General features: G+C 37.2%; 2 protein-coding genes and 1 long non-coding RNA gene across 26 annotated transcripts in view; 2 read left to right on the forward strand and 1 right to left on the reverse strand.

The window, feature by feature from the left end:
• Positions 1-4,733, reverse strand: part of LOC141376292 (uncharacterized) — a 55,150-nt gene extending 50,417 nt beyond the window's left edge. Inside the window, exons 1-2 of the long non-coding RNA XR_015500797.1 lie at positions 4,576-4,733; positions 88-187 (exon numbers count right to left, since the gene is read on the reverse strand). This is a non-coding gene — a long non-coding RNA (uncharacterized LOC141376292). The remainder of the gene's footprint in view (positions 1-87; positions 188-4,575) is intronic.
• tln1 (talin 1) overlaps positions 1-23,596 on the forward strand; it is a 1,269,505-nt gene that overhangs the window by 216,350 nt on the left and 1,029,559 nt on the right. The gene's annotated exons all lie outside the window — the stretch shown is intronic.
• The window catches only part of tpm2 (tropomyosin 2 (beta)), a 60,464-nt gene that overhangs the window by 16,829 nt on the left and 20,039 nt on the right, over positions 1-23,596 (forward strand). For 6 of the 24 annotated variants that reach the window (XR_015500313.1, XR_015500310.1, XR_015500309.1 and 3 more), the window contains exons 1-6: positions 4,793-5,221; positions 11,069-11,202; positions 13,247-13,364; positions 14,839-14,909; positions 16,449-16,524; positions 20,276-20,338. Coding sequence is in view for 9 of the 24 variants with exons in the window: in XM_087269231.1 (XP_087125357.1) it covers positions 5,090-5,221; positions 11,069-11,202; positions 13,247-13,364; positions 14,839-14,909; positions 16,449-16,524; positions 20,276-20,338 (594 nt within the window). In the remaining 15 variants the exon portion in view is untranslated. 24 annotated transcript variants of the gene reach the window in all.

The raw sequence follows: 23,596 nt of genomic DNA on the forward strand, positions 1-23,596 counted from the left end.
AGAAGTGTGGGGTGCTTATAAGAAGGTGTCTGGTGCATATGGAGACGAGAGATTTTTTCATACAGCTGGTTTGTCAAATTCACTCACCTGTGGGAAGCACACTAAGAATTGCAAGTTGTTTTTTTCCAGAAACATGGAGTGTTGATAAGAAAGTCTCTGCTGCACAGGAGAGGAAATAGTGCACCTCCTACAGGAAAACAGAAAACATTTTTAATTGCATCGCTCTTGTGTGAATTTTCACAATTGTAAAACTACCAACCTTCACTTTTTTAGAGTGAAACCTTTCTTGATGTAGTAAATGTAAGAACTTTATAATAAAATGTAAGATGTATTTTTTGCATTTTTACCTTTATTGTAAAAAAACAATTTAAAAAGTTGAAGAGTGAGGGTTAAAATGTGAATATCAAATACAATATAAAAATTTGATCTTAGGTTTTAGACATATAAACTTCAACATCCTCACCAAACTAGGTTTTGGGCTTTTGCTTTTTTTCTTCAGTGAGATCATGTGACCATTTCTATTTTTTATTTTTATTTTTTTATATATATTTCGTTCATTCCAAGAATAAATTAAAGGGATGGGTTACCAAAAATAAAGATTTCCTCACACACAAGTGGTTCTAAACTTTTTTGAATTTCTTCAATTGATTCTTTTTTTTTGAAGACAAAACAAGATACTCTGAACAATGTTGGAAAAAGCAGCCAATGACATCCATGTGATAAAATAATATGGAAGTAAATGGCTGCTGCTTTCCAACATTATTCTAAATATCTTCTGTGTTTAACAGAAAAAAAGATCTCAAAGAAATTTAGAACAAGTGGAGGTGGTGTAAATTACATCATTTTTATTTTGGGGTAAACTATCCCTTTTAAAAAATTATGAATTCATGATTTTTTCTAAATGCCCAATTTTGTGCAACCAATTCCATTTATATTGTATTGGTCCACTTTAGTGTTAAGCTGCAGTCACACAAGAGCTTTCCAAATTCTGTCGTACCGCACTGCGCACAGAGGCAGGAATAAACAAGATGATTAGACATTAAAACAAGCGAGTGATTGCTCCATATTTTAAATTCCTGTCCAGAGAGGTCATGTTTTGATGCTCAAGTGGTTTCACGCAATCACGTGATGTGATTTCGCAGGTCAGAGTTCACCAAGCTTGTACCTTCCAATGCAGCGAACTGCAAAACTTGGCACACGACCTTGTGTTTTCGGTCTGACGCATTCGCGTGCGTATGAATGGAAGTCTATGGGGAGAAAAGTCCAGTGTGACCTCAGCTTTACACCCATAAAAATGAACCATCTTTTACATACTTATAGTAACATTGTAGTAGCCAGGGGCTTCAGTCGAAGTAAAGAGTCTATTGTATTCTTCTCTAATATGGACATTTTTATTTTTATGTAAGCCTATGCTATTTAACAGCTTTGCAACATTAGCATGACAAAAAGTGAAATAAAATATAAATTAAAGAATTGAAATTTTAAAAAGAATGTTTTGATTAATTATATTATGATTTATCCCTAATGCACCCATTTTGATATTGAACCATTTGCTTATTTGCAGCATGAGATGTTGCCATTCGAATTTTCTTTCTTTAAACAACACTGCTGTGGCTAGAAATGTAAATTCCAAATATAATCATTATTTTCATAAGGAAAACAATATTTGTTACAAAACCTTTTTCTCCTCAGCATTACTCAACCTTTACTTTTGTTTTTGAGATAATGTTTGCATTTTGACATGACTGGGCAGACACTATTAAATTGCTCATTTAATGTGCATTAGAGGTCACAAGGTCGTCTGCATTGACTAAATATAGTTGAAAGTGGGTGAGTAAATGTAAGACTTTTCCACGTACGCATATTCTCAGGTAGACTGTGATAATTTATAAAGCTAAAAATGTGTGCGGATGAGTGTACGCAAGGTTTCAAAAATCTCTCTTTTTTTTTGTACGCACCATTTTCAGCAGTCTGGCGTATGTTCATTTTTAGGAAAGTTTCAAAGCAAAGTTTTATGAATGAAGATCCTAGTCTTTACATCATTGACTCCTTTATACAAGTGTCCACTACTGGCAGAACATCTGACTGGGTTTAAATGGAATCTCCTAAAGCAGGGCTGTTTGCAGTTTGCATGGGTCGCTATAAGAGTCTTACTGTATGATAACCTTGGATAAAAATATCACGGTTTTATGGTTTGACGGTATTGTGATTACTGCTCTAAAATATACTCTTTTTAAATGTCTGGGTAAACAGGGTTTCTGCAGGTTGCATCATGTTAAATTTAAGACCTTTTAAGACCTTTTTTGGACTATTATCAATGAAATTTTAGACTTTCACAAGGGAAAACACTAATAATTTTCTGCCCAATAAAAATTAAAAAGTTATTTCTTAGCCACATATGTTAAATAATGTGTCAAAACAAGCAAACTCTAGTTATATACTAAATATACTCTACTTAAATATTTTTTTATTTTCCAAATGTTCAATAAAATATTTTCAGTCTGAGGTCTAAATCAAGGTTAATATTAATTTAGAAGATAACTACACCTTTCACTTCTAAATTATTTTAAAATGCTATATATATAAAAAAAACTGTAATTTTTGGTGTCATTTATTTAATCGACACTCACAATGAGATACCAATCTAAAAGTCTTAAGAAAATCAAACCAAAACAGAATTTTTCCTAAAAATGCAATGTAGCTTAAACAATTCAATTAAAAACAATCAGAATGTCCCAAAGTTTTAAAAGCTATAATACATTACAACATATATTTATATATAAAACATGAAAACATGGAGAACTTTTAAGCAAATGTAATGTAAGGATGAAAGGAAGACAATTAACCCATATTGCTAAATAGTTAATAAATGTTAACTTTGTTAAACATTTCTTTTTTTTAGATGGATATGTTGGTTGTTCTGATTGACATTGGCACATAGTGAAAATGATGACCTGTTTAAAAGTATTTAAGACCCACAACAGCATATTTCAGTAAATTTTTTTAAGGCCTTAAATTCAGTTTTTAAAATTTAGGTTATTTTAAGACGCTGCGGAAAAACTAAAACGTTTTTTTTTTCCTTTGAACACAATATGTTTTATTTTGAGAAACATTTAAAATATTTTGGAGCAGTAAACATGTCGGGCTGCTCTCTTCGTTAGTTTCAAAAACACAGAGTTCCTCACAATTTAAAATAGTATCTTTGGATATTTTTTTTCTGCTGGAGATACAATTTTCCTAAAAAGCTAAAACAATTTTGTAAATAAAAAAAATTCTTACACATACCTTAGGAACGGTATAGCAGAAAATGTTGGCGGTTTTAAAACCTTGACTTTTTCAAACCGCGGTTTACCTTGAAAACGGTTATCATCCCATGCCTAGTCCGCAGCCCTGCAGTTTAGTTTCAACCCTGGTTCAACACACTGAAGCTGCGGTCACATTAGAGTTTGAGCATGCAATATTCTGTCGTGCGGAGCTGCGAAAGGGGCGGGATTAAACACGCTTATTAGACACTTTTAAAAGTGAGCGATTGCTCTATGTTTTAAATTTCTTCAGAGATGTCATGTTTTGATCCTCCATTGGTCTCATGCAGTCAAGTGATGCAAATTCGCAGGTCAGAGTTCACCAAGCTTGAACTTTGCACCGCAGCAACCTGCAAAACTTGAAGCATGACCCTGCGTTTCCGGTCTGAAGCATTCGCTTGCGTAAGAATGGAAGTCTACGGGGAGAAAAGCCCAGTGTGACCACAGCTTTACCTGTTAGGATTCAAACAAGTTTGAAGGACTCAATTAGTTCAATCAGGTGTGTTTAATTAGGGTTGGAACTAAACTGTGCCAAGCTGCAGCCTTCCAAGAACTGAGTTTGACACCTGTGCCCTAACTTGAGCACTTGGAAACTTCACTGTGGTGACATTTGCACTACATTCTGGGGCATATTGGACACATGAAACAGTTTTTTCCCTCTGTCAAAATCAACAGGTCATGAATTGTCCATGTAAACTTTCCTCATTCACTTGAAATGGAACCTGCTTTACCATAGAGGGGAAAGAGGCCATATCTGAGCGTGACAGTTTTGTGCTTGTTGACTTTCATTTGTATTAATACAGTTTTACTACAAATAACATGGTTAATTTGTGGTCACCATGGACATAGGTAGTAGATTTGGACATCAAACCACATTGCACTACAAGGCTTTACATGAATAATTAACCATGAACCACAAATAATGAACCAATTAAAGGGATAGTTCGCCCAAAATATAAATTAAGTGGTTCTAAAACTTACATATATTTTTTTCTCCTGTTAAAGACAACAGAAGATATATGACTGCTGTTGAGAACCTGTGACTAGTAGGGGGGAAACATGTTATGAAAGTCAACGGTTACAGGTTTCATTTTTCAAAATATCTTCTTTTCCATTCAACAGACGAAAGAAGCTCATAACGGATTTAAACAATAAGTAAATAATATGTAAATCATAGCAGAATATTTGTGTGGAATACTTATAGGCTACTAGCGAAAGTATCCCTTTAAAAGTTTGGACTCGTCAGGTGTTTTGACTGGTGTTCTGGATTCACCTGTGTCTTGACTCATCCGTGGCTTTATCATCATGTCTCACCTATCAGTTCATGAACTTCACTACTGACAGAAGGTGTCGGTTTTTGCTTCATTTCAAGAAACATGTTGTTTGTATAGAGAAGCAGCCCCGGTTGTTCGTTTTCTGCAGACTTTACAGCAGGAGGGGCTCTGGAACTTTCCTTCTTCTTCTTCTGCGCTTCTGAACACCTGAGAGGTGCGCGGCGCCATCTGTTGTACCGGCGTCCACATAGCGTTAACTCGAGCTCGACGCCTGTTTGTTTCGCTCTTTGTGTGAATAGATTATTGTCCTCTGCACATTTCCTGAAGATACGAGAAATTCACGCTTTTAGGTGCAAATATTGGAAGAGGAGACTGAACTGAGACGTATTTGCTGTGGTTGGTGTTTATTGATGAACGCATGATTGTTCACGGGGACGCAGCGACATCTCCACCGTCCGTCCCGTGTTGACATTTGACATTTATTGATAGTCGATTTTGGGGGATTCAGGAGGAATGGCATCGATAACCTCCATAGAGGCCGTGAAGAGGAAGATCCAGACGCTGCAGCAGCAGGCGGACGATGCGGAGGATCGGGCAGAAATGCTGCAGAGAGAGGTGGACCTGGAGCGGCAGTGCAGAGAGAGAGTGAGTGCCTGCTGGATCCTTTAGCACTGTCCCTGAGGCTCGGATATTCAGTGGGATACTGAGTTTAGTTATTTACAGACACACTCTATTCACTTCATTGGCTTCGATTCTTTTATTTATAAGAAACAGAAACAGTCAGGAGTATTTAAGAAAGGGGCTTTTGAAGGCCTCATGGCATTAAATGTCAGGTTGACCTTTAGTATGTATCTAATTAGATGTAGATGACAACTGTGTTCACCATGGGTGGAAAATGACATCTTCTTTGTTTTGTTTTGTTGTGAGGCGTTCAAATTTTATTATAGCAAATGCATTTAGTTTACTTCATCATGGACAGAGGTAAAGCTGGTTTTAAATTCGGATATCCAGACATCCTGCACAATATTATAATTTCAGAAAAGTATTCTTGGCAAATTCTAAATTGGGAAATCATATTAGCAGCCAATGACTATCAAAGTACAGCCATGTTTACAGTCAATTAGATAGTGTTGATGTTGTTTTGAAGCCATACTTGCATGCTAATTCTGATTGAATATTAAGATTAGTGTTTTAAATAATATAGAGACAGTTAAATGAACGAATATAAAACCAACTTTAACTCGATATCATAGACATTTGGGACCATAGACCACGAAACCGTAAAGAATTGGTTGGTTTCTAGAAAGACGTTGGTTTTTATATTAGGACTTTCTCCTTAATATTATCCTTTCAGAAAAATATTAATTGCAAATTGTAAATGGTGAAATAATATTAGCAGCCAATGACTATTAAAGGAAAACATTGTTCACAGTCAATTAAATAAAGCAAATGTTGTGTAGAAGTCTGTCCATATATATATATATTTATATATCCATTTCAGACTGAATATTTAAATAGCCTAACAAACAATATATAGATGTTGTCTCTGTTGAATGAATGTGCATATATAAACCCAACTTTATCTCAGTTGAAAAGATGTCATTTTATTTTCCTACGCTTATCTGGGGCCGGGTCGCAGGGCAGCAGCCTTAGGAGAGAACTCCAGACTTCCCTGTCCCCAGACACTTCCTCCAGCTCCTCTGGGGGGATCCCAAAGCGTTTCCAGGCCAGTTCGAAAATCTGAATTTCAGCAGACATTTGCTTCGCATTAACCAATCAGGAGTTTTCTCTTGTAGGAGTGTGCTTATGATGTAGTGCCTTTTTTGGTGTCCCGGGGGAAAATCCTCCTACTGACACCGGACAACAGTTGATCAAACTGGGCTGGGCTCAGTCAGAAGGACCACAAAGCTCCCATCATCCAGGTTAAGTTTCTGGAGGAGTTTATGAACTCACAGAGCTGGGTGCACCTCTGAAAGGATCTAGTGGACTCAGACAGGGCTCCAAATAAATCAACGCTGTTTTCCAGCCTTCATAAAGCACATAACACACAGCTATTTTCTCAATAAAATCCATGTTAGCCATTTAGCAACGAAGCTACAGTCACCGGGCAGACAGAAGCCCTGCCCATGATGCGAATCTGCGTCTTTTGCTTAGTGAATTTGACGTGTTAATGAAGCGAATTTGATGCGTGAATGAAGCGAGTAAACTCAAAATGTTCACGCGTCTGTTTATGTGCGAATAGTGTGATTTATCTGCATGTACCGCTTCTTGTGTGAACACAGCATTAGCGCACCCTGCGAAGAAAACTCATTTCGGCTGCTTGTATCTGAGATCTTGTCCTTTCGGTCATGACTCAAAGCTCATGACCATAGGTGAGAGTAGGAACGTAGATTGACCGGTAAATCGAGAGCTTTGTTTTTCGGCTCTGCTCCTTCTTTACCTAAACCAGGGGTGTCCAAACTCCAATTAAACACATCTGGACCAGCTAATCGAGCTCTATCAAGATGTACTAGAAGCTTCCAGGCAGGTGTGTTAAAGGAAGTTGGAGCTAAACTGTCCAGGACAACGGCCCTCCAGAAGCAAGTTTGGGCACCCCTGACCTAAACGTACCGGTAGATCAACCGCATTACTGCTGCCGCTGCACCAATTCGCCTGTCAATCTCAAGTTCCATTCATAAGAGAAAATACGTAAGATAAATTTAGTGATTTTGCTGGAGAATTGAGATTTATTTTTGAGAATTGAGATTTATTATTGAGAATTTAGATTTATTCACCTGGAAGCTGAATAAATAAGCTTTCTGGTAATGTATTTTGTTTGAAATGGCAAGTAGGGCTGCAGGATATTGGAAAATCTAACATTGCAATATATATTGCAACATGAATACAATTTAACCAGATGACTTAATATCTCTATTTGGAAAATAATTTATTGTGTTAGGGTGCTTTCACACCTACACTTTTGTCTCGGAACCTGTCTCGTTTGCCCAGTTAGCGCGGTTCGTTTGGCATATGTGAAACCACCAATTGCGCTGGGATCCGCTCCAAAACAATCGTTCCGAGATCGCTTGAATGAGGTGGTCTCGGCTCGATTGAAATGAACTCTGGAGCGGATCGATTGTATCGAGAAAGTAATACGAACCGAGCACGGTTATATCATAGTGTTTTTTGGATATGTAATAGGCATAAGGCAATATGAAGAGATAATTATGAGTAGGGCGGGAGGTTATTCAACAGGCATATCCCAAGTCTCCTGGAAGTGTCGGTAGTCTCCCGCAAATGCACAGAGACTCCAGGATGCCCGCAAACGAGTGATAATCTCCTGGTAATCAGCGTCTCCCTCCTGGTCCTCAAATACAATGCGCACCTTTTTCACCCTTCCCCACCGCATCCCTCCTCGCTCATTAGACACGTCGCACGCACATTGTCAAACACCACCAAACCACCACCTCCTCCTGACAGCTGAGCGTGACTCTGCAAAATAAACCGTGAAACTCTGACCAATGTGAGGAGAGTTTACTCACACGGGCCTTTTTTTAGCTCTTTGTGCGTTTAGAAACTTTGCAGTGTGAAAGCAAACCGCTCCAAGAGCAAAGAGCAACAATGTAATATATATATATGTAACAATGTAATATATATATATATAATAATATATATAATAATATATATGTAACAATGTAATATATATATATATAATAATATATATAATAATATATATATATATATATATATATATATATATATATATATATATATATATATATATAATATATATATAATAATTAATATATATATATATATATATATATATATATATATATATATATATAAAGAAAATGCTTTTAGCATAAAATAACATATCCATGCAGGTATTGTGGTCCAGGGTCACATATAAGAACAGCAAACGATGTGTAATAAACAAGTTTGTAAAACGTCAGTGAATGTCAGCCTTCTGACCTGTCAAGTGAATTTGAGCTAATGCGCTGGACACAAGGAGCGGATTACAGTTTATATTGAGGCTGGATGTGGGATGTTGACCCACATATACTCGCAACATCCCTTACACCAAAGTCAAGCTCTTCCCGTTTATGACATGAAGATACAAAAATTGTGGGTGATGCAGATGGTCTGTTAAATGTGGTGTTAGTGCAGTATTAGTCCATGTGAGGGTAGACGCTGAGTATCTTAACTCAGAGGTTAATCCTCTTGTGTGCTTGTCTGTGTAAGACACCAGTTTGACGTTTGTTTCTTTAGTCACTCTTTCTTAACCTGGATTTCTCCATGAAAATGGCTGGAGATGCTGCATGGCCTTAACCTACAAACAAATTGGGCCACCTTCGTACTGACATTGTTGGTTTACTATATTATAAAGATCAGCATGAGAGAAGACTTGCCCTTTTTCAGTGTTGGCTAATAAAGCTATAGGCACATTGTTCTTCAACATGATGAGGAGATCTTTAAACTAAAGGACAGAGAAACTATTCATTCGTGTCCATTGTACTGTGTACTTGGTGACATTATTAAATGTTCCCACCTTTAAAAGGCTGACCGTGTAATTGCGTTGCTAGCATGTAGTTAGCTATTAAAGTATTGGACAAACAGACCATGATCTCAGCCCTCTTTACGGTGAACTTTGCATTTTTAAACTTTAACGCCAGCAGTGCCTTCAAACAGAATGCTGCAGTGGCTGGTGGGAACATCGGCTTCATTTAGCTACATTATAACATTGTTAATAAATAAATAAGCAAATGAAGAGTTTGCAAAACCCTTTAAATCCATCAGACTTTTTTTCTTGTAAATGAGCATTTTCTATCAGGCTCTTATAATTTGGTTTGGAAATTTCATTTTATATGTAATAAAAAGGTTATTAGCTAGTAAATTTTCCAAAAAAAAAATCATTTTTTTCAAAAATGCCACTTTAAACAATTCTTTGTTTTTTAACAAAGGAGATTTTCTTTTGCTTCAACCAGTTAAATCCACTTCTGCTTTTTATGCAAAACCCACTTAATGGAACAAGACAGTGTATTTATTCATTCATTCATTTTCTTGTCGGCTTAATCCCTTTGTTAATCTGGGGTCGCCACAGCAGAATGAACCACCAACTTATCCAGCAAGTTTTTACGCAGCGAATGCCCTTCCAGCCGCAACCCATCTCTGAGAAACATCCACACACACATTCACACACGCACTCATACACTACGGACAATTTAGCCTACCCAATTCACCTGTACCGCATGTCTTTGGACTGTGGGGGAAACCAGAGCACCCGGAGGAAACCCACGCGAAGGCGTGGAGAACATGCAAACTCCACACAGAAACGCCAACTGAGCCGAGGTTTGACCCAGCGACCTTCTTGCTGTAAGGCGACAGCACTACCTATTACGTCACTGCCTCGCCAATTTAATTTTATATGTAATGAAAAGGCTATTAGCTAGTAAATAAAAAAAATCTTTTTTTCCAAAAATGCCACTTTAAACAATTCTTTGTTTTTTAACAAAGGAGATTTTCTTTTGCGTCAACCAGTTAAATCCACTTCTGCTTTTTATGCAAAATCCTCTAAATCCACCTATTAGAACAAAACCTTGTATTTATTTATTCATTTTCTTGTCGGCTTAGTCCCTTTATTAATCCGGGGTCGCTACAGCGGAATGAACCACCAACTTATCCAGCAAGTTTTTACGCAGCGGATGCCCTTCCAGCCGCAACCCATCTCTGGGAACCATCCACACACACATTCACACACACTCACACTTATACACTACGGACAATTTAGCCAACCCAGTTTACCTGTACCACATGTCTTTGGACTGTGGGGGAAACCGGAGCACCCGGAGGAAACTCACGCGAACGCAGAGAGAACATGCAAACTCCACACAGAAACGCCAACTGAGCCGAGGCCCGACCCAGCGACCTTCTTGCTGTGAGGCGACAGCACTACCTACTGCGCCCCTGCTTTGCCCCACAGTGTATTTAGTTGAAACAATTACTAAAGATGCAAGGCTTAGTCCCTTTATTCATCTGGGGTCGCCACAGCAGAACATACCTGCCAACACTCCTGTTTTTCCCAGGAGTTTCCCATATTTCAGACCCATCTCCCGCCTACCAGATATTTTGAGTTCCATGCTTTTAATTTTTCCTACGGAAAAGTCGATGGTTACAGGTTTTCAGCTTTCTTCAAAATATCTTCTTTAGTGTTCAAATGAAGAAAGAAACTCGTAAAGGTTTGGAACCATTTCATGGTGAATAATTGTTCATTTTTTTGGTGAATAATCTCTTTAAACAGACACTTTCATGTGGCGTAGGAGTATTTGAGCATGAGAGTCTATTTAACTATTTAAGAGTGTTTATAAATCTGAATGAACTAAATCGCTTTAGACCCTCCTTCAAGATCTGAGCATTGCATATCACCTTCATTACCCAGCACATTTATCACACATTTGTTCCTCCATGTCATGCAGTCCTGTTGTTCATTGTGTGATTTCCCTCTGACCGCAGGCCGAGGCTGAGGTGGCATCTCTGAACAGACGTATCCAGCTGGTTGAGGAGGAGTTAGATCGCGCTCAAGAAAGACTCGCCACTGCACTACAGAAGCTGGAGGAGGCAGAGAAAGCTGCAGATGAGAGCGAGAGGTGTGGACGCAGCAATTCAAGTTATCAAGTTGTTCAAGTTATTATAAAGTTTATTTTTAAACTAATTTTAAGAGGATCATGAACTTACTATTGACCTTGGCCGGTCCCGCATTAGCTATCATATGATTTACAAATCAGACGAATCCAAATGTGCATAAATAACCAGATTTCCTTACCTTAGTCATCCTTACATTGAAGAATCCCCCATCTACCCCTACTCTTCCCCCTCTTTCCTAGATTAATAAAGAACAGGGTGGCGCAGTAGTTTGCCCTGTTGCCTCACAACAAGAAGGTGACTGGTTTGAGTCCAAGCTGGGCCAGTTGGCATTTCTGTGTAGAGTTTACATGTTCTACCCATACTTGCGGGGGTTTCCTTTGGGTACTCCGGTTTCCTCCCACAGTCCAAAGACATGCTCTATAGATGAATTGAATAAACCAAATTGGAACAGTATATGAGTGTTTTAGTACTGGGCATTCACCACATAAACATATGCTGTATAATTGGTGGTTCATTTCACTGTAGCAACCCCTAATAATCAAAGAATGGGCTGAACGAACGAATGAATTAGGGCAAGTTCTCAAGACCCACCTGAGCTCAGACTTCCCTCTCTCCCGATGAAATGGGAGGGAGCCTTGGGCTCGGGGATCTTCTGAGCTCAAGGCTCTCTCCCAGGACAGCATGCCAAACACGCTTTTTTATCAATCATCAGCTAAGTGTGAACTCTTGAAATACTTTGTTTACAAGCACAGATCATTTATTTATTCTAATGGATGTTTTTAAGATTCTCCTGAATCTTTACCAAATTTAAAATATCAAATTGAAAGATTTTATTTATTTATTGTTATGTATATATGTTTCAAGATAAAATTGTTAGCCGTCCTCTGACATTTTAATTATTTGTTCTAATATAAGTCATTATTAACATTATTATACAATATTCATTCATTCATTCATTTTCGGCTTAGTCCCTTTAATAATCCGGGGTCACAACAGCGGAATGAACCACCAACTTATCCAGCACATGTTTTACTTAGCGGATGCTCTTCCTGCTGCAACCCATCTCTGGGAAACATCCATGCACACTCATACACTGGACAATTTAGCCTACCCAATTCACCTGTACCGCATGTCTTTGGACTGTGGGGGAAAGCAGATCACCCGGATGAAACCCACGCGAACACAGAGAGAACATGCAAACTCCACACAGAAATGCCAACTGACCCAGCCGAGGCTCGAATCAGCGACCTTCTTGCTGTGAGGTGACAGCACTACCTACTGCGCCATTGCATCACCCTGTATTATACAATATTTCATGTAAAATATTAATGTTGGAATTTAGAAATTTAGAATTTTAGAAATTTAGAATTTAGAATTTTTTCTTTTCTTATTTCTGGGATAAAAACCTGTATATTAAATGTAAAAACTGCTAAGGTCAATGTTATTTTCCCTTTCAAGGATTTTATTTGTTTTACAGTTGACTACAGAACAAAGCACTGTGTCTGCTAAATGACTAAATTTAAATGTAAATGTATAATGACTTCCCAAATTAACCAAACTTGCCCAGTTAAGCCTTTAAATTTAATTTTACACTGAACACTACTATCTTGCGAAATAACTGTTAAAATACTATGTACTGTCATTATGGAAAAGGCGAAGGAAATTAGTAACAAAAATTTGTTAAAACGATTGGGAAATGTTCGGGAAATGGTTGTGTAGAATGAACTGAAATAATATCTATAAATATTGTAAATGTTATTACCCTTTGAGTTTGGCATGAATATAGCTTTTGCTGACATTGGGACAAACAATAAATAAATGGATAAATACCTTTATGGGACACTAAATATCAAGTCGTTTGAGTAATGGATGGCTGAAGTGGACAGTGGCTAAACAAATTAATAGTTAGTTTCTTGGTTGGTCAACTGGAGTGCTGTGTGAACAAAGCCTTCAAGAATCATGAGGAAATACTATGAACCTGTTGTGTGTGGCCTTGGATGGAATTGCCTGAGTGTAATGCTGACCATGTGATTTTCTTTCATGCAGAGGAATGAAGGTGATAGAAAACAGAGCAACAAAAGATGAGGAGAAGATGGAGATCCAGGAGATGCAGCTGAAGGAGGCCAAACACATCGCTGAGGAGGCTGACCGCAAATATGAGGAGGTGGGGATCCCGGACACTTTCACCTCACCCAATGACTGATTTTAAATGAAGATTTTTATAACAAAACCATATATTCAAGTTTTGCCCTGTAGGTGGTATAACCAAAATGATACAACATAAATGGTTTATATCTCAGTAACTATACAGTTGAAATCAGATTTATTAGCCCTCCTTTTATTATTATTTTTTCCCCCTTTTTTTAAATATTTCCCAAATGATATTTAACAGAGCAAGGACATTTTCACAGTATGTCTAATAATATTTTTTCTTCTGTATAAAGTCTTATTTGTTTTATTTCAGCTAGAATAAAAGCAGTTTTAAATTTTTTTTAAACATTTTAAGATCAAAACTATTAGCCCCTTTAAGATTTTTTTTTTTGCGATAGTCTTCAGAATAATAACTTGCCTAATTAGTTACCCTAACCTGCCTAGTTAACCTTATTAACCTAGTTAAGCCCCTTTAAATGTCTTTTTAAGCTGTTTAGCAGTGTCTTATAAAATATCTAATCAAATATTATTTACTGTCATCATGACAAAAATAAAATAAATCAGTTATTGGAGATGAGTTATTAAAACTATTATGTTTAGAAATGCATTAAACAATCTTCTCTCCCTTAAACTTAAATTGCTGAAAAAAATAAACAGTGGCGCTAATAATTCTGACTTCAACTTTATATCGAGCCTGGCTCAAACTGTGGGCTTGTTAATAACCCAAAACTATTGCAGCATGTCAGATTGTATGAATATGATCCCCATGTCACACTGTAAGATTTCAGCTGTCATAATGTAAGATTGAACGGAAATCAAGACATGGCAAACACACACACACACACAAAAGATTCATTAGAACTTTGACGTCATCAATCCATGACACGCTCATTAACTGAAATGATAAATGACTATAACTGTTAAATGTTAATACGAACAGTCTGTAGCATTCATCTTAATCATAATATGCATTGATATTAAACCAGAAAAAGCATTATTCTGCTGTCGGAGAACATGTCAACTATTAAAGATCACAGATTTTAGCATTTTTTAAAAATTTTCTCAGATGAACAAATGCACAGTGAGCCGGGCTTTACAATGTTTTCACACCTTTAAGGTTTTTCTTTAGTTATTAAAAGACAATGCGCTTAAAATATAAATTTTGTCTATTCTATGGTTCAGAAAGTTCACAGTAGATAGTAAGGACATTATTTTCCAGGTTTAGAATTAAATAAAAATAGTAATAAGCTAAAACCATAAGCATCTTACAATAATTTAGTCATGTTTACTTGAAATTCATTTTAAATATGTATTATTTTCCAGAATACATTTACATTTTTGTTGTTAAAGTGTTGTGGGAGTTTGATTTCTCAGCATTATTATTTATTGGGGATTAATCTTGTTCTTCATAACTTGTCTTTACATATTATTGATATGTATATGCATCTGTAAAATTGTGTTTGTTTTTGTGTATTTTCTGACTTCAGGTGGCACGCAAGCTGGTGATTCTTGAGGGTGAGCTTGAGCGCTCTGAGGAACGAGCTGAAGTGGCTGAGGCGTGAGTACACACAAATCATAATCGAACTGTTTAGTAAAGATTGGGTTTCATTGCATTGTTCCATAAACACACCAGTTACCTTTTACTCCTGTGTCATTGATATTTGTTACTGATTCTGTTTTTTGACTCCACAATGCGCAGACATAGACTATAACTAACACAATGGAAAGATGTACAAGCCTTCAAACTTGCATTTGATTCATAGTTATATTCCTTACAAGGGTGCAATTAACAAAATTGAATTAACTGCAATGTTTTATTTATAACTGCATTTGATATTCATACCTGTGGTGGCAGTAATTAATAACTAAGCTGCGATTAGTAAACTTACCATTCAATAATGGAAGTTATTTGGGATTTCCAAAGACTTCAGCTGCTGCAAATGTGCTTTTCTTAAAGGGATAGTTCACCCAACAATTATTAAAAAGATTATTTAAATAATTATTTATTTTTATTTATTATTTAAATTATTATTTTTTATAATTCAATGTCCTCGTTTACAGCTTTTTTCCCCCCCAACAGTGTTCAGATTATCTTGTTTCGTGTTCAACAGAAAAAAGGAATTCAATAAAGATTTATGAAGTCAATCCAGGGCCATATATTTGCAACATAAAAGAAAGTTTTGCAAACAAAAAATAAAGAAATGAGCAAAAAAAAATAAATAATAAAAAATCTCAAAAAATTGCAAAGGGGAAATTGAGTTTTGAGAAATAAAAATGAATTTTTCAAACAAAAATAAAGGACTGCAGATAAAAATCAAGTAGTGCAAAAAAAGAAATTTACTATTTGAAAATTTTAAAATGTATACACATATTTGCAAAACATTTTTTTTTCCAGTATTGCTTTTTTACAAAACCTCTCAAGTCAATTGCAATGTTCATTTTGATTTGCTCTTCAGTCAACCGTGAGATTGCGATGCTGTTTTCTTTTTGCACTTCACATTTCTGTGCTTTTGTCTTTCTGGCCCTGATTTGAAATGGGGCGGAGTCATGTCACTTCATGGGAGGCAGGTCCAGACATGCCGTACACGCCCCAGTTCCTGTAACTCCACCCCCTTGTCATGTTCCAAGCATACAGACCATTTTGAGGGATGTAAACAACAACAATAGTCCTGATGTATATCCTGTTTTACATTTTAAATTTCCATAGCTTCTGAGAGTCCAGAAAATTCCACATATTGATAAGTAATGTTACGATAGCTGTTATACAATCAAGTTATGATTAAATTACCCCATCTTACAGATATGAAATAGTTTGACAACACGCAGGAAATGTTCATGGGTCAATGACATCACCACATTTAATTCGTCTATATGGCCCTGTATTGACTCTAAAAATTGAGTGTGGGTAAATGAGGAAGACATTTTTGGGTGAATTATCTCTTTAAGTAACAGAAAAGTACTCTGGATCAGTTAACAACAGCAAGGTTTCTGATTGTGGTTATTCCCCTGTCTTCCAAATGCATGCTCCGTTGATCATGTCCTGTGACTCCCCCCATTACCTCCCTTCCCCCTACTGGCCCATTTTGGACTAACCAAGTCGTGTCAGGCAGCTGGAGGAGGAACTTAGACTCATGGACCAGAATTTGAAATCCATGATGGCTGGAGAGGAAGAGGTACCACTGAGAAACTAATGTAGCACGCTTGCGCCAGCTTCTGTTGACTTTTCCTCTCTTTCGAAGATCTGTGACCTCCTCTGCTGCTCATCTCGGCTTTATACCTCTGCAGATCAAATGCTAAAGGAAAAGGGGCCTCAACTAGAACCTTGGGCAGCACCACATTTTTACTATTTCTCTTATGTAACTTTCAGGAAAAGGAATTGAAATGTTAGTCACTTTGAAGGATGTAAATTCTTGTGTTCATTATGTCTTGTTTCCACTGAGTGGCACGGTACGGTTCAGTATAGTACAGTATGATATAGTTCAGTATGGATCACCCTGATCTTGCTTGCGTTTCCACTGCCAACAACAGGATGTTACCTTTTAGGCATGGTGTATGGCAGAAATGTGTGGCTTTCTTCATTTTGTTTACATTATTGCTTCTTTTGCGTACTCAAGTTTATTATTTTAAATGTAGATGCACAACAAGCACATGCGAATAGTGAGGAAGTGGCTCCTCTTTGAGCTTTCTACACATTTAAATGTAATGTGAACGGCCTCGTAAACAACAATAGAGGACATACAGCAGATTCCGTTCTTGCTTCTGTGGCTATTTTCACAAGAAGAGACAAAATTAATAATGAAATAAAAAGTGCTCAGGGGTAGCTTAATCAGGGTGTCCGCGGGGTCTTAAAGTATTAAAAGTTGATAAATCAATGAGAAAATTAAAGCCTTTAAAAGGTATTTAAAAGTCTTAATCGTGTTTTACGAGGTCTTGAATTTTGTTCAAGCGTTGTCCAAAGTGTTTGACTCAGCATAAATCATAAATATATAAGCGCGGTAGCGTTCGGTAACTCTGGTGTAATTCGAACGGGAGCGGGCGGTCAACAATATTCCAATATTTGTTCCTAAAAAAGAGAGTGAGAGAGTGCGCGCATCCGCCATGGGGCTGTGTGTCATTTGTTATAGGCTGTCTGTAGCATCTTAGATGTAACATCATTTGCTTCAAATGCGGAAAGGTGACTCACCACGTGTAGCAAAACCATAGAGCAAATCAGATGGCAAAATGGGGAAATGTAAGTTTGCGTACTCCTGTTTGGAGAAAGACCAATTTAAACAGTGGCTAAAGCCTGTTGCTGAAAACAACCGCACAAATAGTTTTTCAAGCTTTGTTTCTCCCGAGCTTATCGGAGTTCTGTTGCATGGTTGTGCTTCATTGATTCATTTAACTACAACCGTTTATTAACAACTGTTTATTAAGTTAAAGGTTTGATACAGATTAGAACTTGAAGTGGCGACGAGGTCTTAACATATTTTAAGAAGGTCTTTTAAAAAGTCTTAAAAGGTATTGAAATTATCTTTAGGATTCCTGAATATACCCTGTTAATTAATGTGGATGTGCTCTTTGGGTAAGAACTTGTGCAAAAGTAAGTCCAAGGCACTTGAAAATTGTGGAAAAAACATTAAAAGCCTTCATTGACAAGGCTATTGCTTAAAATTGTAGCCACGCTTTTTGGCAAACACTTGCCTTCATCAGGGTAACATGGTAGTATCATTACCCTGATGAAGGCAAGTGTTTGCTGAATCACGTAGGCACAGTTTTAAGAAAGAGACTAAATTGGTTTGAGCTTGGGATGACCATAGTTCATGGCCACATAATGGTGTGTGTTTCGGCTGTGTATTTAAAAATGGTGCACTTTCTGTGCTGTTCTTCGAGTCTAGCTCCACCTTTATGGTACTGTAGTACCGTATTAAGTAACCTTATGAAAGGGTCACAGAAAAGTAGTACAGTGCAGTTTATTATTTTAGTACATTGATGGTGGAAACAAAAATGTGTATCATACAGCATTGTACTGAACCGTAATGCTCAGTGGAGTCATCATTTAACTTGTCATTTTAGCCTGTCGTTATTATATTTTATATATATATATATATATATATATATATATATATATATATATATATATATATATATATATATATATATATATATATATATATATATATATAATAAATTTTAAATGCCTTCAATTTTTACTCACAAAGCAATTTACTAAATAATGTCTATGTAAGGGATATATATATATATATATATATATATATATATATATATATATATATATATATATATATATATATCCCTTACATAGTCATTATTTAGTAAATTGCTTTGTGAGTAAAAATTGAAGGCATTTACAATTTTACCGTGCACTCGTAGCTTTAAATTTTCCCCGATTACAGCCAGAATCACCTCATCATTTCATTCAAGTTGGGGTCTCTTTAGCTAAACTGCTGCCTTTCCCGTCTTCTCTAAGTGCTCTCTTTCTCCTCTCCTTTGCCTTTCTTTTCCTGCATCCTTGTTGTGGTACAGCAAATCTGGTGACCTTGAAGAAGAGTTGAAAAATGTCACCAACAATTTGAAGTCCCTGGAAGCTCAGGCAGAGAAGGTAGGCAGAGTACATGTAGTATATCACAGCCCAGTCCAAATGATGCTCACTTTTAAGTCGGAATCACTATTTATTCTTTTGTTAGGGCTGCCAGTATTTGTTTATTCTTTGTGCAAAAAAAAATTGTTTGAGGATGAAATTGAGATTCCCTTGTATGCAGGGGTAGGCCTGTCACAGTAATCATAATCAACGTATCGCACAACACATGAACATTACCTCAATTATATTTTGGTGATGCAATATGTAATGCATACATAAAAACCAATGTAAGAAAGATTTTAGATGATTATGCAGCCTCTGAATACATCCAATCTATATTGGAGGTTTCATTCACAATTGAATTTACTCTAAAGTATTACAGTACTCTGTCTAAAATGATTTTGTTTAAAAATGTAACTTTTTTTCCTACTTCTTATTACCTTCCACTTTTTTGTTAACATTTGTTATTGTTATTTATTTGTTTAGGATATATATTTTCATATTCTAATTCCAATTCTTCATTATTAAATCCATTCATTCATTTTCGGCTTTATTAGTCCCTTTATTAATCCGGGGTCACCACTGCGGAATGAACCGCTAACTTATCCAGCACGTTTTTATGCAGCGGATGCCCATCTCTGGGAAACATCCACACACACACACTTATTCACTATACGGACAATTTAGCCAACCCAATTCACCTGTACCGCATGTTTTTGGACTGTGGGGGAAACCCACGTGAATGCAGGGAGAACATGCAAACTCTACACAGAAACGCCAACTGAGACAGCCGAAGCTCAAATCAGCTACAACACTACCTACTGCGCCACTGCGTCGCCCTCATTATTAAATTGTCATTGATTAATTACAATTGCTGCAATTCTATTAAATACTCATGAAAATAAAATATTTAGTGTTCTTTGACAGTGTACTTGCATTATGAGGCTATTATAATGTCTTAACAGCGATTAATATCATGTATCGCAATAATGTTTGGTGCAATATTTCGTCCAAAAAAATAGATATCGTGACAGGCCTCATGCAAGGTGAAACAAGCCAGTTTTTAAAATCAATTTTCTTAGCTAAGCAAATTAAATTTCTCATACTTATTGACTTCACAGCCATCTCTGTTGCCAAAGCTATGCAAAGCTGTTCTTCTTCTGATTTCAGACTTAGTCATGTATTTTAGTATTCTGTAGTAGGTTGTATACTGTAGAGTGAGTGATATCTAAAGCCACTCTTTATCTTTCATCTTCAAAGGCTTGTTTATCGCAAGAAAAGCTCTTGACTTTGACACAGTGATGGGTGCATCATTTATTGTTTTTCCCCCATTTATTCTCCAGTACTCCACAAAGGAAGACAAATATGAAGAGGAAATCAGAGTACTCACCGACAAACTCAAAGAGGTGAGTTTGAGTTTCACTGGATCACTGGAGTGCATTGAAGTTGACCTCTATTTAAAACATGATTTTAAGCTTTATGAAATGTTTCTGGATTTGTTGGGCAAAAATAAAATAGTATAAAACATCAAAGATCAAGATAGGAGAGAAGGGTATAAACGGAGGTCCGGGCTAGCTTCAAGTGAGTGGGACTTGAGCTTCAAGTGGGACTTATTTATTTAATGTCTTGTCAATATCAATTTTATTTATATAGCACTGTTTAACACAACCAGAGGTTGACCAATGTGCTGCACAGTACAAATCAAAACGGAGAAAAAACAAATATAAAATTATTGCTAAAACAGACCATTTTTACTGATAAAATGCCAAATGTAAGTGGTAAGTTTTCAACCTAGATTTAAAAACAGACAGGGATGAAACCTAATGGCTGATTTATACTTCTGCGTCAAACGCCGGCGTATGCTACGGCGCTGACGCATAGCCCTTCGCCGTGGCCGCCGGCGTTGCTGACGTGCACCTCTCAAAAATTGAAACTACACGTCGCAACGACGCGTAGCGCAAGCTCTGTGATTGGTCGGCTTGGTAGTGCTGACGAGTCTGGGCGGGACAGAGAGCCGCGTGAATGGCGCGAGCTGGACACGACCCCAATGGAGCGATTGTTTACAAGTGTGGAGTTCCGTGAAGGAGCTCCGGATGGAAAGTTTTGTTTTGTGTTTACCTCATAGTTAAGGTTCTTGCACGTCCGCCGGTTCCTGCCTCAAAATGTGCGAGTTTGAGCCACTTGTACATCCAGGAAGTGAAGACACAGAGGATCCAGAGAACAAACTCGACACAGATGAACATTTACACCTCACTGCCAACTAGCGTTTCGGAAGTGTAATGCAGACCAACAGAGACAGCGAGCAGAAGTATAAATGCACAGCCACGTGCGTTGCATGCGCCGTGGGTCACGCCGGTCACTTGACGCAGAAGTATAAACCAGGCTTAATACTTAATAAAATGCAATTGTGTCTTTAGAGGTGGTAACTGTAGTATACACTCCTGAACAAAATCTTAAGACCGGGGAAACATTATAGGTATTCACATTTTGCACTGGTAGATCATAATCCGAGTGTAAGTACTGCTTTAAAATACCCAAAGAAGACACGGGTGCAGAAGCCAAAAAACAGAGTATAAACCAGGCTTAATACAGAGGGGCAGAGCATTCCACAACTTAGGACCAGCTACTGCAAAGGCACAGCCACCTCTGCATTTCAGCCTCAACTTAGGGATGCATAACAGTCTCTGGTTAGATGACCGAAGAGACCGACCAGGCTGATGCTGAATTAACATGTCTGACAGATAAAAAAGGTGCTAGTCCATTTAGAGATTTAAAAACCAAGATTTTAAAAGTGACTCAATAGTTCACAGGCAACCAGTACAAAGAGCGTAAAACTGGTGTAATGTGATCATGTTTCTTGGTACCTGTTAAAAGCCTTGCAGCAGCATTTTGAACTGATTGTAGCCGGGATAAGGTTATCTGACTAATCCCAAAGTATAGCGAGTTACAATAGTCCAATCTAGTGGTAATAAAAGCATGGATTATTTTTTAAAAAAGTTGAAGCTAAAAGAAGCAGGATTTGACCACTGGATTTATCTTATTTGTACATGAAACTGAGTCCAATATTGTGCCTTATAAATATCTACACCCTACCCCAATCCTAAATCCAACTTTACAGTAACCTTATGTGTCTTATTAATGTCTACTCCACTTAAACCACCTAAACCCAGCCCATCTGTGGCGCAAGTCCCTCTCACTTGGAGGTGAGCCAATCTACTTGTGTTGTATTAACTCCCATTTGGAGGTCTCCAGGCTGCAGTGATACCTACTTGAAATAGGATACATTTTTCTTTTCAGTATGTGAGTGAACTATAAAATTATTCAGTTTTAGCTACCTTTTGAATAATTCAGTGTGAATAGAGAATTGAGCATGCCTGAGTAAAAAAGTGTATGACAAATTAATCAAATGTGTATCATGTTTTATAGTAAAGTATGCTACTGGGCTGTTGAATGACTGGTTCTGTTTTACATTTTAAGGTGTGCCATTATTTTTAAATAATCTCACAACTAAAGTAGTTCAAGGCAGGTTTGGCCATATTATAGTTCACAGTTTAATGATTCATTTTAACTGTCACAAATCAGATAAAAAATAGAAAAATAAAATAAAAGGCAAATAAAACAAAAGGCTTTGGGTAAGATGTGAAAGTAAGTAGTAGTACACACAGGAGCTGTTTGAAGAGAAACGCCTGAAACATTTCTTAAAATGCAAGTGTGTCTTTAGATGTGGTAACTGTAGTATACACTCCTGAACAAAATCTTAAGACCGGGGAAACATTATAGGTATTCACATTTTGCACTGGTAGATCATAATCCGAGTGTAAGTACTGCTTTAAAATACCCAAAGAAGACACGGGTGCAGAAGCCAAAAAACAGAGAATAGGCAATTTATTGCAAAAAGCATTTAAACTCAAACAGGCTCAAATTTAGGACCATAGGCAAAAAACACGAAAATAGTATTGAATGGAATTGAAATTGTCAAAAATTACTCTGTAGTGAGTAATACCTCCATTCTTGTTGATCACTTGTGGTTAAGAAAGCTTCAAGAAGTTCACCTACGGTCTGGAACTGGCGTCCGTTTTTGTAAACTTCCCCTGCCATCCATCCCCAAATGATGGGATTTAAATCAGGGGAGCAAGCAGGATGGTTCAAAAGAGCATTTTTTTTTTCCTGGAAGAAGCATTTTGTCAGAAGGCATTGTGAATTGCAGGATTGTCCTGTGAAAAGATCCAGTCATTACTGCACAGACGAGGGCTCTCAGTCAAGAGGGATGCCCACTGCAGCTGTTCAAATCCGCTGCTCAACTTGAAGCTCAATTTTACCATTGAAGAAAAAAGCAGCCCAGATCAAGATAGAGCCTCCACCCCTGTGCCGTCCTGAAAACATCTCCTGTGGAATCTGTGGACCATCCAGGTTAATTTTTGTTTTTTCATCAGAGGACAATGTCCCATGTTTGGTGCTCCCTTGCAAATTCCAAACGGGTAAGTTTGTGGTGTGGGAGAAGACGTGACCTTTAATGACGTTTTTTGTTCTTTAAGCTCTTCTCTCAAAGATGTCGTTTTATGGTTATTGGGCTACAGTCAGCATCGGTAAGGGCCTTAATTTAGTTTGAGGATCTGCCTGTGTCTTCTCTGAAGTTTTGGCAGTTTTTTGGGTCTACCACTTTA

The sequence above is a fragment of the Danio rerio genome, chromosome 10, assembly GCF_052040795.2.
Source record: "Danio rerio strain M-AB ecotype USA chromosome 10, GRCz13ab, whole genome shotgun sequence".
NCBI lineage: Eukaryota > Metazoa > Chordata > Actinopteri > Cypriniformes > Danionidae > Danio > Danio rerio.